Source organism: Lampetra fluviatilis, chromosome 69, assembly GCF_964198595.1.
Source record: "Lampetra fluviatilis chromosome 69, kcLamFluv1.1, whole genome shotgun sequence".
NCBI classification, from domain to species: domain Eukaryota; kingdom Metazoa; phylum Chordata; class Hyperoartia; order Petromyzontiformes; family Petromyzontidae; genus Lampetra; species Lampetra fluviatilis.
This window is the reverse complement of record NC_136343.1, coordinates 1,786,517-1,798,888: the sequence shown is the minus strand read 5'-3', so window position 1 is coordinate 1,798,888 and position 12,372 is coordinate 1,786,517. Positions and strand designations below refer to the sequence as shown.

The 12,372-nt window shown below is 43.9% G+C and overlaps 1 protein-coding gene across 1 annotated transcript in view; it reads right to left on the bottom strand.

Annotated features, from left to right (window-relative positions):
- LOC144952668 (E3 ubiquitin/ISG15 ligase TRIM25-like) overlaps positions 1-12,372 on the bottom strand; it is a 43,692-nt gene that overhangs the window by 9,733 nt on the left and 21,587 nt on the right. The window contains exons 3-5 of the mRNA XM_078883142.1: positions 8,733-8,966; positions 7,548-7,570; positions 6,875-6,969 (exon numbers count right to left, since the gene is read on the bottom strand). Coding sequence (XP_078739268.1) covers positions 6,875-6,969; positions 7,548-7,570; positions 8,733-8,966 — 352 coding nt within the window. The remainder of the gene's footprint in view (positions 1-6,874; positions 6,970-7,547; positions 7,571-8,732; positions 8,967-12,372) is intronic.

The window sequence follows — 12,372 nt, the reverse complement described above, 5'->3', positions numbered from 1 at the left end:
CACGGGGGGTGGAGTCATGTGACGTGGGGGGAAGGTTCGGGGCCTTAAGCGGGTAAACCGGAAGGGGAAGGCAGTCGGGGTGTGAGCGGAAAAGAGTGAGGCCACGCGGGCGAGTGTGGAGAGGGGGGGGGCGCCGACGGCCATCGGGAGCCAACCCCGAAGATAAGAGGAAGCTGCGGAGTGGTGTGCAGCTGCAGAGGAGACAGCCAGGAGGGCTGCGTGTTAGAGGCAGCGGTGTGGCTGCCAGGAGGAGCTGCGGGGAGAGAGAAAGAGAGGGCTGCTTGTTAGAGGCAGCGGTGTGGCTGCCAGGAGGAGCTGCGGAGAGAGAGAGAGAGAGCAAGAAGCTGTCAGTGCTGCGGAGGGAGAAGAGCAGCAGCGAGTACAGCCAAGGGGGGCTGTGTGAGAGAAACAGCAGCGGAGCTGCTGTTGTGGATCGGGCCGACATTGGAGTCAGCACCGTGGAGAAGCTACAGAGTAAAGACAGCCGTGTGGGTGTACAGCACGAACCGAATAATAAAGGACACTGAGCCAGACATCGTGGTCCAGTCTTTTATTACACAAGGAATGCCCAACCTCGACGTCTGCTTAACGCAAATAATTAATCCAGGAGACAAAACCACAAACACACACACATATCGGGACTAATAACAAGAAGACTAATCTTCTTGGTTCTTTCGGTAAAGTCACGTAGAATGGAAATAATAAAATAATACAAATAAAACATAATAAAATAATTCTCACGACGTTTCGGCCACAACGCAAGCAGCCATCCTCAGGTGGAGAACAGGTCTGTCGAGAAGACAGAGTCTGAATGACACGCCCCAGGCTTGGAGCGACTATTTAAGCTGGGATGGAGGGGCGAAGAGCGCCTTGACAGAAGAATTTGCATATCAAGATGAATTTAGCATATTTATGGGAAGTGCAGATATGCGATTAGTACTACTTGTGAAATGTGTCGGAGGTTTGGCGAGGAGTTTAAAGTCATTATGCCCATGCATTATGCAGGATTAGCAGCATCAAAGGGAGGGGATAGGGGTAGCATTAACAAAGGGAAGGAATGTTAATAGTATATAGCTGCAGTAGCTAAACCACCACGTAAACAACTAAAGTATAAACTACACAGTATCATCAGTATACTAAATATACTCTCTAATAAGCTGAGCTACTAACAGTAAGTAATACATTACAATTCTATGTCGCAAAAAATATAATATGCTTCCAGCTTAACTTTATTCTCTTACATCATACGAGTCGACACCGAAATATATACTGCCATAGACAAACCCAACATTAAATGATATACTGTATTGCTATACACCACCCTATACTTTCACTATGTATTATTCTACCCACCCTAATGTATATCACACTGCTGTATATTCACTATACAATTACGATACTATATATTACGTTGTACATTGTATTAAGCATTAAAATGTTATACTATTTATTATTATACAATCCGCTATACACTAAGAGGAGGCAACGAAATATGTCAATGGGAGAGTAGGGTGAGAAGACTTGCAGCGGAGCAAAGAATCCATTCCCTGCGGAGAATACAAGATATATAGTCAATGCCAGTGAGTGGATTGCGGTCTGAAAGTCACCGTAAACGTGAACACAATCAGTTAAGATCCGAAATGGTTTATTACGTCCTTCCAATGATTGCTGAGCCAGAATCCATCTTCTCGGTTGAAATTGTCTCTGTGTTTGTATATGTGGATCGCCTCATGAACGAATCTCTCATGGTAGCCAGATGGCTTGCAGATAACCTGTCTTGGACAAGTCAATATCATGTGAGCCCACTGAATTGTAACAGTGATCTGCCATGACTGAGGTGTTTGTCCTACCGTGTTTCAAGTCTGCTTTATGTTCAGAATGCGGTCCGAGACATGTCGTTTGGTTTCTCCAATGTAACTGCTACCACAGAGGCAACTTAGTTTGTAGACGCCAGGAACCACATCTTTTACAGACGGGACCAGATCACGGATTTTATGTACTGTGTTGAATCGGACCTGGATCTTGTGTTCTATCAGGATTTTGGAGATCTTTTTTGTGACCTCAGCAATGTAGGCTAAGGTGATGGTTTTGAAAGGCTCCTCAACAGGATCCTTCTTGATGGTTGGAGTGATGGCTTTGCAGATTGTGTAGTCGGAGTAACCATTAGCCTTAAGAGCTTGGCGTACGTGTTTGAGTTCACTGGCAATGTGTTCCTGGTCGGAGATGCATTGGGCTCTATGGTATAGAGTCTTGATGAGGGAATTATTTTGGAATGGATGGTGGTGGGAATCTGGTTTTAGGTAAGCATCCGTATGGGTGGCTTTCCTGTAGACAAAGTGGCTCATTGAACCATCAGGTCTCCTTTTAATTAGGACATCCAAAGAGGGTAGCTTGCCATCTTTTTCGACTTCCATGGTGAATCTGATGGCTGGGTGTATGGAATTGATGTGGTCAAGGAATTGGTTTAGAGCAGGCCAGCCATGTGGCCAGATGACAAAAGTGTCATCTACGTACCTCTTCCATAAGGTCGGGCGTAGAATGGCAGTCTGGATGGCGTCAGTCTCAAATTTCTCCATGAAAACGTTGGCTACAACCGGAGATAGGGGGGAGCCCATTGGGGTGCCCTCAGTTTGTTTGTAGAAAGTTCCATTCCAGGTGAAGTATGCATTGGTTAAGCAGTGGCTCACCAGGGGGGGTACCCCAGTATTCAGTCCTTGATGAACCAAGTCTTCAATGATTGCGATGGTGTCAGGTACAGGAACTTTGGTGAATAAGGAAACCACATCAAAACTGACAAGCAGGTCGTCTGGGGACAGGGAAATCCCCTTGATTGTCGTTACCAGGTCAGTAGAGTTTAGTACCGCAGAGGTGGTTTTTCCAGTGAAAGGACGCAGGATTTCAGACAAAAAACGAGCCAGTTTGTAGGTGGGGGAGTTGATAGTAGAGACAATGGGATGAAGAGGTGTATCTTCTTTATGTATCTTTGGCAAGCCATATATTCTTGGTGGCCTGGCTGCAAAAGGTTTCAACGAGAACTGTTTAGTTTGATCAATTAATGCGGTTGAATCAGAAAAGATTTTGTTGGTTTTAATGACGTGGCTGTTGGTGGGGTGAAAACGTTGGCTACAACCGGAGATAGGGGGGAGCCCATTGGGGTGCCCTCAGTTTGTTTGTAGAAAGTTCCATTCCAGGTGAAGTATGCATTGGTTAAGCAGTGGCTCACCAGGGGGGGTACCCCAGTATTCAGTCCTTGATGAACCAAGTCTTCAATGATTGCGATGGTGTCAGGTACAGGAACTTTGGTGAATAAGGAAACCACATCAAAACTGACAAGCAGGTCGTCTGGGGACAGGGAAATCCCCTTGATTGTCGTTACCAGGTCAGTAGAGTTTAGTACCGCAGAGGTGGTTTTTCCAGTGAAAGGACGCAGGATTTCAGACAAAAAACGAGCCAGTTTGTAGGTGGGGGAGTTGATAGTAGAGACAATGGGATGAAGAGGTGTATCTTCTTTATGTATCTTTGGCAAGCCATATATTCTTGGTGGCCTGGCTGCAAAAGGTTTCAACGAGAACTGTTTAGTTTGATCAATTAATGCGGTTGAATCAGAAAAGATTTTGTTGGTTTTAATGACGTGGCTGTTGGTGGGGTCTCTTTTTAAATCCGTTATATTAAGTTCACTTGCTTGCTTGCGTGCTTGCGTGCTTGCTTGCTTACGACCGTGCAAATCTTTCGGTCGTTTTTTAACCCACTTCCCGTGATCCAATCGAGCTGACATTTTGCACACAGACTCGTTGTGCATGACAATTAATTTTCGTGAATTTTTTTTTCCAAATTTTACACTGTTTAGGGGGAAAAAATTATATTTATTTACCAATTGCTTAATGCTGGCAGGCTATCATCTGACCCATAGGTGGCAGCCATCTCAAGCCAGAGGACGAGAGGACTCTAGCCGCCCCGATGCCACGCATATAAAGGATTTATAGTGAAAAACTTTGTTTTTACGGGTTTATTTTTTATTTTTGTATAGCTGCCATCGTTGAGTAGTTCTTGAATTTTGTTGTTGTATTCTATTTTGTCCATGATGACAGTGGCATTACCTTTGTCGGCTGAAAGGATGACAATGTCATCCCTCTTTTTTAATTGAGCTAATTCAAAACGCTCATCTTTGCTGATGTTGCTAGCTGGCATCTTAGCGTTTTAGAGGGTTGCAGAGATTTTAGATCTTGCTACGTCTGCAGCGATGTGACTTAGGCCCTTGAGAACCACATCTACTCGGGCAATGATATCATTAACTGGTATGTGTCTAGGTGTGACTGCAAAGTTTAGTCCTTTAGCTAAAACGGATTTCAGACCATCAGATATAGACCTGTTACTGCGATTAATTACGACTTTGTTAACGTCTAGCTTTTCAGTGTGTGGGTCCGGTCTCTTCTTTGAGAGGCGGTTGAATTTGGAAATCAAGTTGTCCTTACATTTGGTCGACATAGCGACAGCTGAAGAGGCAGTCATGTTGTCTACATGTTCCCAATCTGATGTGGACATTGTTGCACTCAAAGATAAGTGTGATTTGTAGAGTGTCTTGTCTAACTGATCTAGTTCGGTGCGCGTAAGTCAGATTTTTTATGAGATAAGAGCTAAGCTAGTTCTAGACAGAATTCGTTTAGCATTAGAAGAAGTTACAGCAGCAGAGGTTAGTGTAAATGCGATTGGTATTATCTTAGAGTCGCGGCATCCCTTCAGAAAGGTGAGAGACTCGATTAGCTGCGCCTTCTTATCCCGGAGCTTGTTGAAAGATCTTAAAGTTTTGTCGAATCCCACCCCGTAGTGGCGATTAAATTTTGATTTGAAGCTTTCGTGACTGCAGGGATTCATAAATAGTCGCTCCAAGCCTGGGGCGTGTCATTCAGACTCTGTCTTCTCGACAGACCTGTTCTCCACCTGAGGACGGCTGCTTGCGTTGTGGCCGAAACGTGAGAATTATTTTATTATGTTTTATTTTTTTTATTTTTTTATTTCCATTTTACGTGACTTTACCGAAAGAACCAAGATGAATCTCTGCAGTCACGAACGCTTTAAATCGAAAGAAGACTAATGATAAGGATGCGTCAACTATTAGTGATAACGAAGAACATTTCTGCCCATTGAGTCACGTGTATACGGTCGTTTAGAAGTATTTTAGTCGTTATTTTTATCTTTTATTACATAAAATTTTACCAGTGAATTCATCGATGAAAACTAAACGTTTAGAAACCTACGTTACGAACCTATACAATCGCAGGGAGAATATTGTATAAAATCTTTCTTTTGATCACAGAATCTTGCCAGCGAATTTAATGAAGCATTAGCCAATTGATAAGCATCTGCTTAAGCATGCACACTGCCGCACACCATTGTTCCAAGACAATTCGTTAAATGCATAATCTTACCGATGAATTCATTGACGCATACTTTGCCTTTAGGATATGTTTCTTTATTGCCGTTCGTATGAATATCGTCGCATGCATGTTTAAGGACTTTTTTCCTATCACCGTATATGCTCGCGTTACTCCGAGGAATTAATCGATTGTTCTGATTACCCAGTTTGACAACGTGATCATTGAGGGTTAAATGTACGGATCAATGAGGAGAACATCTCCAGGAGTACTGTGTGAACAATTCAAAGCATAAGAGTTCGCATATTAGAGTGTATGTTTTTGTTTAGAATTAAAGTTGCTTAACACAGAAGTGTCTGAGTGGTGCCTTCCTAAGTTCATGCATCTCAATTATAAGAACCGTATCCTGTGGTGAGATTTGAATTTGGAGACCTGACATTAACACACTAAGACTTAATCAGTAAATGTTAAAGCGAGAATAATTGTATTATCCCGTTTGATAATACAACCCTAGACAACGAAGCCGAGCTGAATTTAGCATAATTACATCACACTTGCATAACTTCATACAATTCATTGTATTATCCCGATTGATAATACGACCCTAGCCAACGAAGCTAAGCCCAATTATAATAACAGCATATAAGCGTAATCACATACATTCGCATAACTTAATAAGAGTATCTCCCTAATTGGCATAAATTATATGCATAATAGCATACATTAGCATAATTTCGTCTAATTATGCATTTTTAAAAATTTTCATGAAATTTGTATTCTTATTTTATTAATTTTTAAAGACCCGGCATATACAACACCAGCATCAGGAACTCATTTGAGGTTGAAACTGCCTAGCAGAGGCCCTGGACTGGATCAGATATCACCTGCCACTGATGTTAGCCATGGCGGGTAATCAAACCCAGGTAACTGGGTTCGTAGTGCAGTGTGCTAACCACTATACCACCGCTCCCCCCCCGCCCCCCCACATGCATACACATTCACAGGCACACACTCCATCTCAACATCACAATTACCTCTGACTCGTAATGTTGATTATTTTCCCAAGAACGCCACATTGGCTCTGTTCAGTATGGTCCTGAAATGGGATGTGAACAAATACTAAGATCCCCTGTGAGGCCTTCACAGACTATTGGGGCAAGTGCTGTTCGTGTGTGTCTATGAATGCTGGCAAGCCATACGAGGTGGGTAGGCAGCACCACGCCCGACCACCTATGTCTCCTTAAGTTCCAGGAAAAAACAAAGACAAATATCACCCGTGTAGCCTTTACAGACTGTTGGGGAAAATCATCACCGTTGAAAGCTTTCACGACACACGAGGGGGTGGGTGGCCTGCACTACGGCTGGCCGCCTTTGTCCCCCTAGTGGTGATGTCTATAAAATATCAGGTAATTATTTGAGGTTGAGTCGACCTCGTGCACACACAGGGATAATTTTTTTGTCAAGATGGCCCCATCACCCATGATTCACACTGAAGAACTCACACAGGAGTTTGACTGCAGGTGTCTTCAGAACTTTAAATGAGGCAAAGTCCTCTTGGCTGGGAGCTGAGGGTGGAGCTGCTGTAGCCCTCCCTGCCCTGTGAAAGCAGAGCAGACACGGCTACTGTCTTACACAGAGCATCTTCACTCAAAGGAGCATCACAACGCCATCACACAGGCACTAATCAATCAAAGCATCATCACTCATTTCACATTTACAGCATCACCACACAGAATTACTATTAGCACACACAGCATCACCACACAGTATCAACACACATCACCACACATAGCATAATCACACAGCATTACCACACAGCATTACCACACACAGCATCATTACACAGTATAATCACCACACAGCATTACCACACAGCATCATCACCACACAGCATCACCACACACAGCTTCACCACACAGCATCATCACTCACAGCATCATCACTCACAGCTTCACCACACAGCATCATCACTCACAGCTTCACCACACAGCATCATCACTCACAGCTTCACCACACACAGCCTCATCACACAGCATAATCACCACACAGCATCATCACCACACACAGCATCATCACACACAGCATCCCCTCACACAACCAATGTCTCACTGTCCGCACCCCACACTCAGTATCATGTTGTCGTGTGTCGAGTCGTGAGTGAAAGTCGTCTTTTACCTGCGCATCTCCTCCACGTGCCCCTGTGAGAGAGAGAGAGACAAAATTACTGTGACTCGACATCCAATCTCTCGTGATCAGTGGAGTTTCCACTGCAACACCGTGGGTGGAATATAAACCCCAAAGTATTGGCTTATGACCCCATGATCACCAACACTCACTTACGGGGCAAATATTTCAGAGTGAAACCGGTTGATAGTCAGCTATAAACCACTAATTAAATTTCTCCTTGTAAGGCCCAGGGAGCGAAAGAGCTATTTTTCAGAAGCGACCTGGCCACAAATGATAGCTCAACGAAGTGGTTCATCTCGTGGAAATTTATAGCAGCCCGATACTCTAAAAGCACGTTTCCAAATGTGGAAGGAAATTTTTGAGGACTCGGAGAAAAATCCATGAAACGATGGAAAGAGACACGAAAACTATAAATATATAAGGACGTCAGGGCTGGGATCAAATCCCCGACCATCGGTATACCAGGCAAGGTAGCTAACATCTCGCTACCCCTATGAGGACCAACACTGATTTACTGGGCAAATACTTCAGAGTGAGACCGGTTAATATTAATCTGTGTTGAGAATTTCTGAGTCCTCGTAATTTATATCGTCAATGCCCACGTGGCAGGTCTTGCAGAAGGGGTGGTCAATACACAATGATATCATTAATACGCGTATGAGACCTCGTATTTATTTTAACTTCCATAATATGAACAATGAAGGTAGCGCATCCAAGAGGAGGTCCACAAAGTAGGAAGCAGAGATGACATTGGCTCGTGAGCAGGCGCTGGTGGATTGTTGTTTTGCTGCATCATCAGATGTGGTAATGGCTTGGGGAGGATTTCATCCATCAGTAGATAGATCATGACTGATGATAACCATGAATACCATGTACATTGTTGTTGCTGTTGTTATAGGGTTTATTTAAAAAGTGCAATTCCAATAACATTTTGTTTATATTCACAATGAAACAAACGTAATGGGAATCTGTTATAGAACAGGAGAGATAATTAATTTAACTGAGAAAATAAGAGATGGCCTTCCAAATGGCAGCCACTAGAGCTGCGATGCGAATCCATGAGTGGAGCTGTGTTTTCAAGCCCAGTGGATGCGAACTCTCATTCAGGAGCCTCTCTCTGCTGCTGGTGAGAGGGCTCTGTGCCAATAGCGACACTGGAGACTCATTGCTCACCTGTAGGAAAGCGAGCGAGTCCCTCTCCTGTGCTAGGGCCTCCAAGCGAGTTGCTGCTGCCTGGAGCTCGCTGATCTCCCGCTGGTGGCGAGCGATCTTCTTCTCGATCTGGGTCAGCACCTCGCGCCCTTTCTGCTCCGCTTGCTCTAAAGCCGCCTTCTCCTCCGCATCCAACGCTGCTCTCGCGTGGGCGAATCTGACCGAGATTGAGGCCTTTTCATTTGTCATGGATCCCTGCAAAGAGAAATGCCACCTCTGTTCATTAATGTCTGGTCCTTCGTGAAATGACATTTAGGTCGGTGTGACCCAAGTGCAACTCTCATGATGTCCAGACAGTGATACGAGTCTGCAGCACTAAGGTCTCCTTCTTCCTCTGCCTTTGATAATGCATTTTCACTACAACACAATTCGCCATAACGGGTGGGGGCTGTGAGGCATTGAAATAATCAAATACCATCATGAGTACATTTAGCGTCTGTGACATTCTCATTATGAAAGACAAAAGGGGTAACGCTTTGTTTACCTTCGCATGAAACAAAGGGAAACCTGTAATTTGCCTTCATCAAGTAAATCCTCAATGAGTCTCATTTCAATTAAATATTTAATTGGGATGATAGGTCAATTCCTCTTTAAATAAGTGTTTTGAATGTGAGAAGAAACCCACCACAGATGTATAAATGAAAAAAGTGGATCATGAACCCACTTGCTTTGCTATACTGCCACCTGGCCAACCCAAAGCCGAACTGGTTTCAGTATTATGGTGTACAACTGTCTGTGTGATCCACCAAATCTGCCACCAGAGTATTGCAACACGTTCCTTCGGAGTGGGCAGGTATGAACTTGGTTGGACAGCGGCGCATCACGTGGTGCTGAGCCTGCCCGAAGCGCTCTATGAAATACAAATCGAGGGCGTGGCTATGCACGACAGACAGACAAATAATCCCTGGAGGGCAGTGTGGAACTGTTGTTCCTACCTGCATTATATGAACTCTTATCGACTACAACTTTGATTGTAGTGCTGTTCATTGCTGACCCTATGCCATGTTGGTCTTCTGGATCTGTGCTCAGCAACCAAAACGAATGAAAACAAGCCACGCATATTCCTTCGAGTAAATTGTCCACTGGCAAAATATCACCTCGTGGAGATGCCGGGGATTGAACCCGGGGCCTCACACATGCTAAGCGTGTACTCTACCACTGATCTACATCGCTATGGTGGTTCTATCTGGGCGCAGTTCTACCTTGGTACGGGGTGAAACTTCGTCATCAGCTTCTTCCTCTCCCTTTTCACCCCACTCACTCTCCTGTTGGCCCTGAGCCCTGAAACCATAGATTCTGCACAGAGTCCAAGCAAAATTATTTTTTTTTAAACAAAAAAAAATATCAAGAATACATGTGGATGGATCCTATAATGCTTTCCCAATTTATTTATTCTGGGAAATATTACTGGTAGGAACCTCCTGGTTACACCAGCCCACAGGGGATTATTGTGTCCGTCCGTCCGTCCGTCGTGGATCCAAAAATGGGAAGGGTGGGGCTGGGTGGAGAGGGTGGGGAGGGGAGGGTGGGGAGGGTGGGGCTTGATGGGGGGTGGGAGGGGTGGGGCTGGGTGGGGAGGGGCTGGTCACCCCGTGGTGCCCTGATAAAACTCAACATTTAACCTACTCACGCCGGCTTGTGCCCGCCCTCACAGTCGGCCATATTTGCGAAATACACCACGCCGCCGTTGACCCTGGCCATTGACCGAGCAACCCAACGTCCCTACCAGCTCCCTCCGCAGGAATGTGTTAAATTCAGAAATAAAAAAAAGTGTTTTGGATACTTTTAAGCACTTGTTTTCATCTCCAATTTTTTTAATAAACAATTTGATAACTGTGTGCATCGCTAGTTATACAAATAGCAAGTTCCTGAAATCAACATCCGAAGGTATCGTTCATTTAGGGTAATATTAACGAAAGTTAATGTGCACCCCTATTACAGGGACATTGACACAGCCAATTGATTTTGGAAATCAACCTTTGTTGGAAACAAATTAACTAAACCCAGGGCCTCACACATGCAAAGCGTGTGCTCTACCACACTGGGTCAGTCTGAACCCAGTAACGTGACCTCGTTGTGTAAGGGGGCTATCGGGGTCATGGTTTGAGTTGAAGACTCTACTCGGAAATCTCGCAGATCTGTTCCTTTTCACGGTTGTTAGATAGCAGCACTTGGAAGCAAGCATTACCTGGGCTACTTCCGAGAACCATGAAAGTTCAAGTTCAAGTGCAAGTTCATTTATTAGGTATAGGCCTGTGCGCCATTCGGCTCTTGAATCGGGTGCAACCGCAACAAACAAAAAACAAAAACATGAACAAGAATACATCTTATAGTGACTATGTGCAAACAGAAAATCCAAGAAAAGACAGCAAAATATTGCAGAAAAAGCACCCTACACCAACACTGTGTGCAAACATCCCAGTGGGATGCAAGTCAAACAACAACAACCACAAGACAACTTAGATTAAGGCCATCAGTCTAACTCTGTACTACAACAAACAAACATGTCCAAACCAAAACACTTTTCGAAAATCACCAAAATGAACCCAAAAAAGCAATGAAACAGTGGTCATAGGAACTGTGACCGAATTTTCACAATAAACGACGTAAACAACATGTACTACCAAACTTTGCAGCCATAGCTGGCTGCATGAGTCACTCCACAACAGTAGGAGCATCAGTCAGAGTATCAACAATTTTCAATGCACCTTTAAAATCAGCACACTAAATCAAAACACAGATCATACTTTGCAGTGATCATCCGGAGCGAAACATTGTATTTTAGGCCACTAAATTGCAGTGGCAGCTAGGGGTGTACAACTCCTCTAGAGCAGTTTTGAGTGAAGATCTCATAGGTAGTGATTCAAGTTGCAGTTTATTGCCAATAGCATTCCAGACCCTGGGGGCATCAATAGCAAAGGCCCTTCTTCCTCCAGTATTTGTACGGCAATAAGGAATGTGAAGCTGGTAAATGAGCGAAGACCTTAGGTCAAAATTGTTCTTTGAAACAGAAAGTGACATCTCATCCACATTAGGGGCCATCAAAGAACACACGGCTAGATGAATATGGCCCAGTGGCCTAATGGATAAGTCACCAGCTTCTGGTAGTTGGGGGATTGCGGGTTTGAGTCCCATCTGTGTCTTTAGTTTTGATTTAAAGCTTTCGTGACTGCAGGGATTAATCTTCTTGGTTCTTTCGGTAAAGTCACGTAGAAGGGAAGTAATAAAATAATAAAAATAAAACATAATAAAATTATGTTTTATTTTTAGAGTCTGTCGCCTCGACGGACCTGGTTTTCACCTGAGGACGGCTGCTTGCGTTGTGGCCGAAACGTCGTGAGAATAATTTTATTATGTTTTATTTTTATTATTTTATTACTTCCCTTCTACGTGACTTTACCGAAAGAACCAAGAAGATGTGTCTTTAGTGTTTTGTTAAAAATTCAACGATAATATTTCTTCTTCAAATCACAATTTGATTTCCCATTCAATTACCTAGGCATAATTTACCTCGACTCTTTTCAAGAAAATTTCCCAAGTATCCTGATATAATTCCACTCGTTGAGTTCTCCTTCTGTGATGAAGACTCCAGACTGATTTT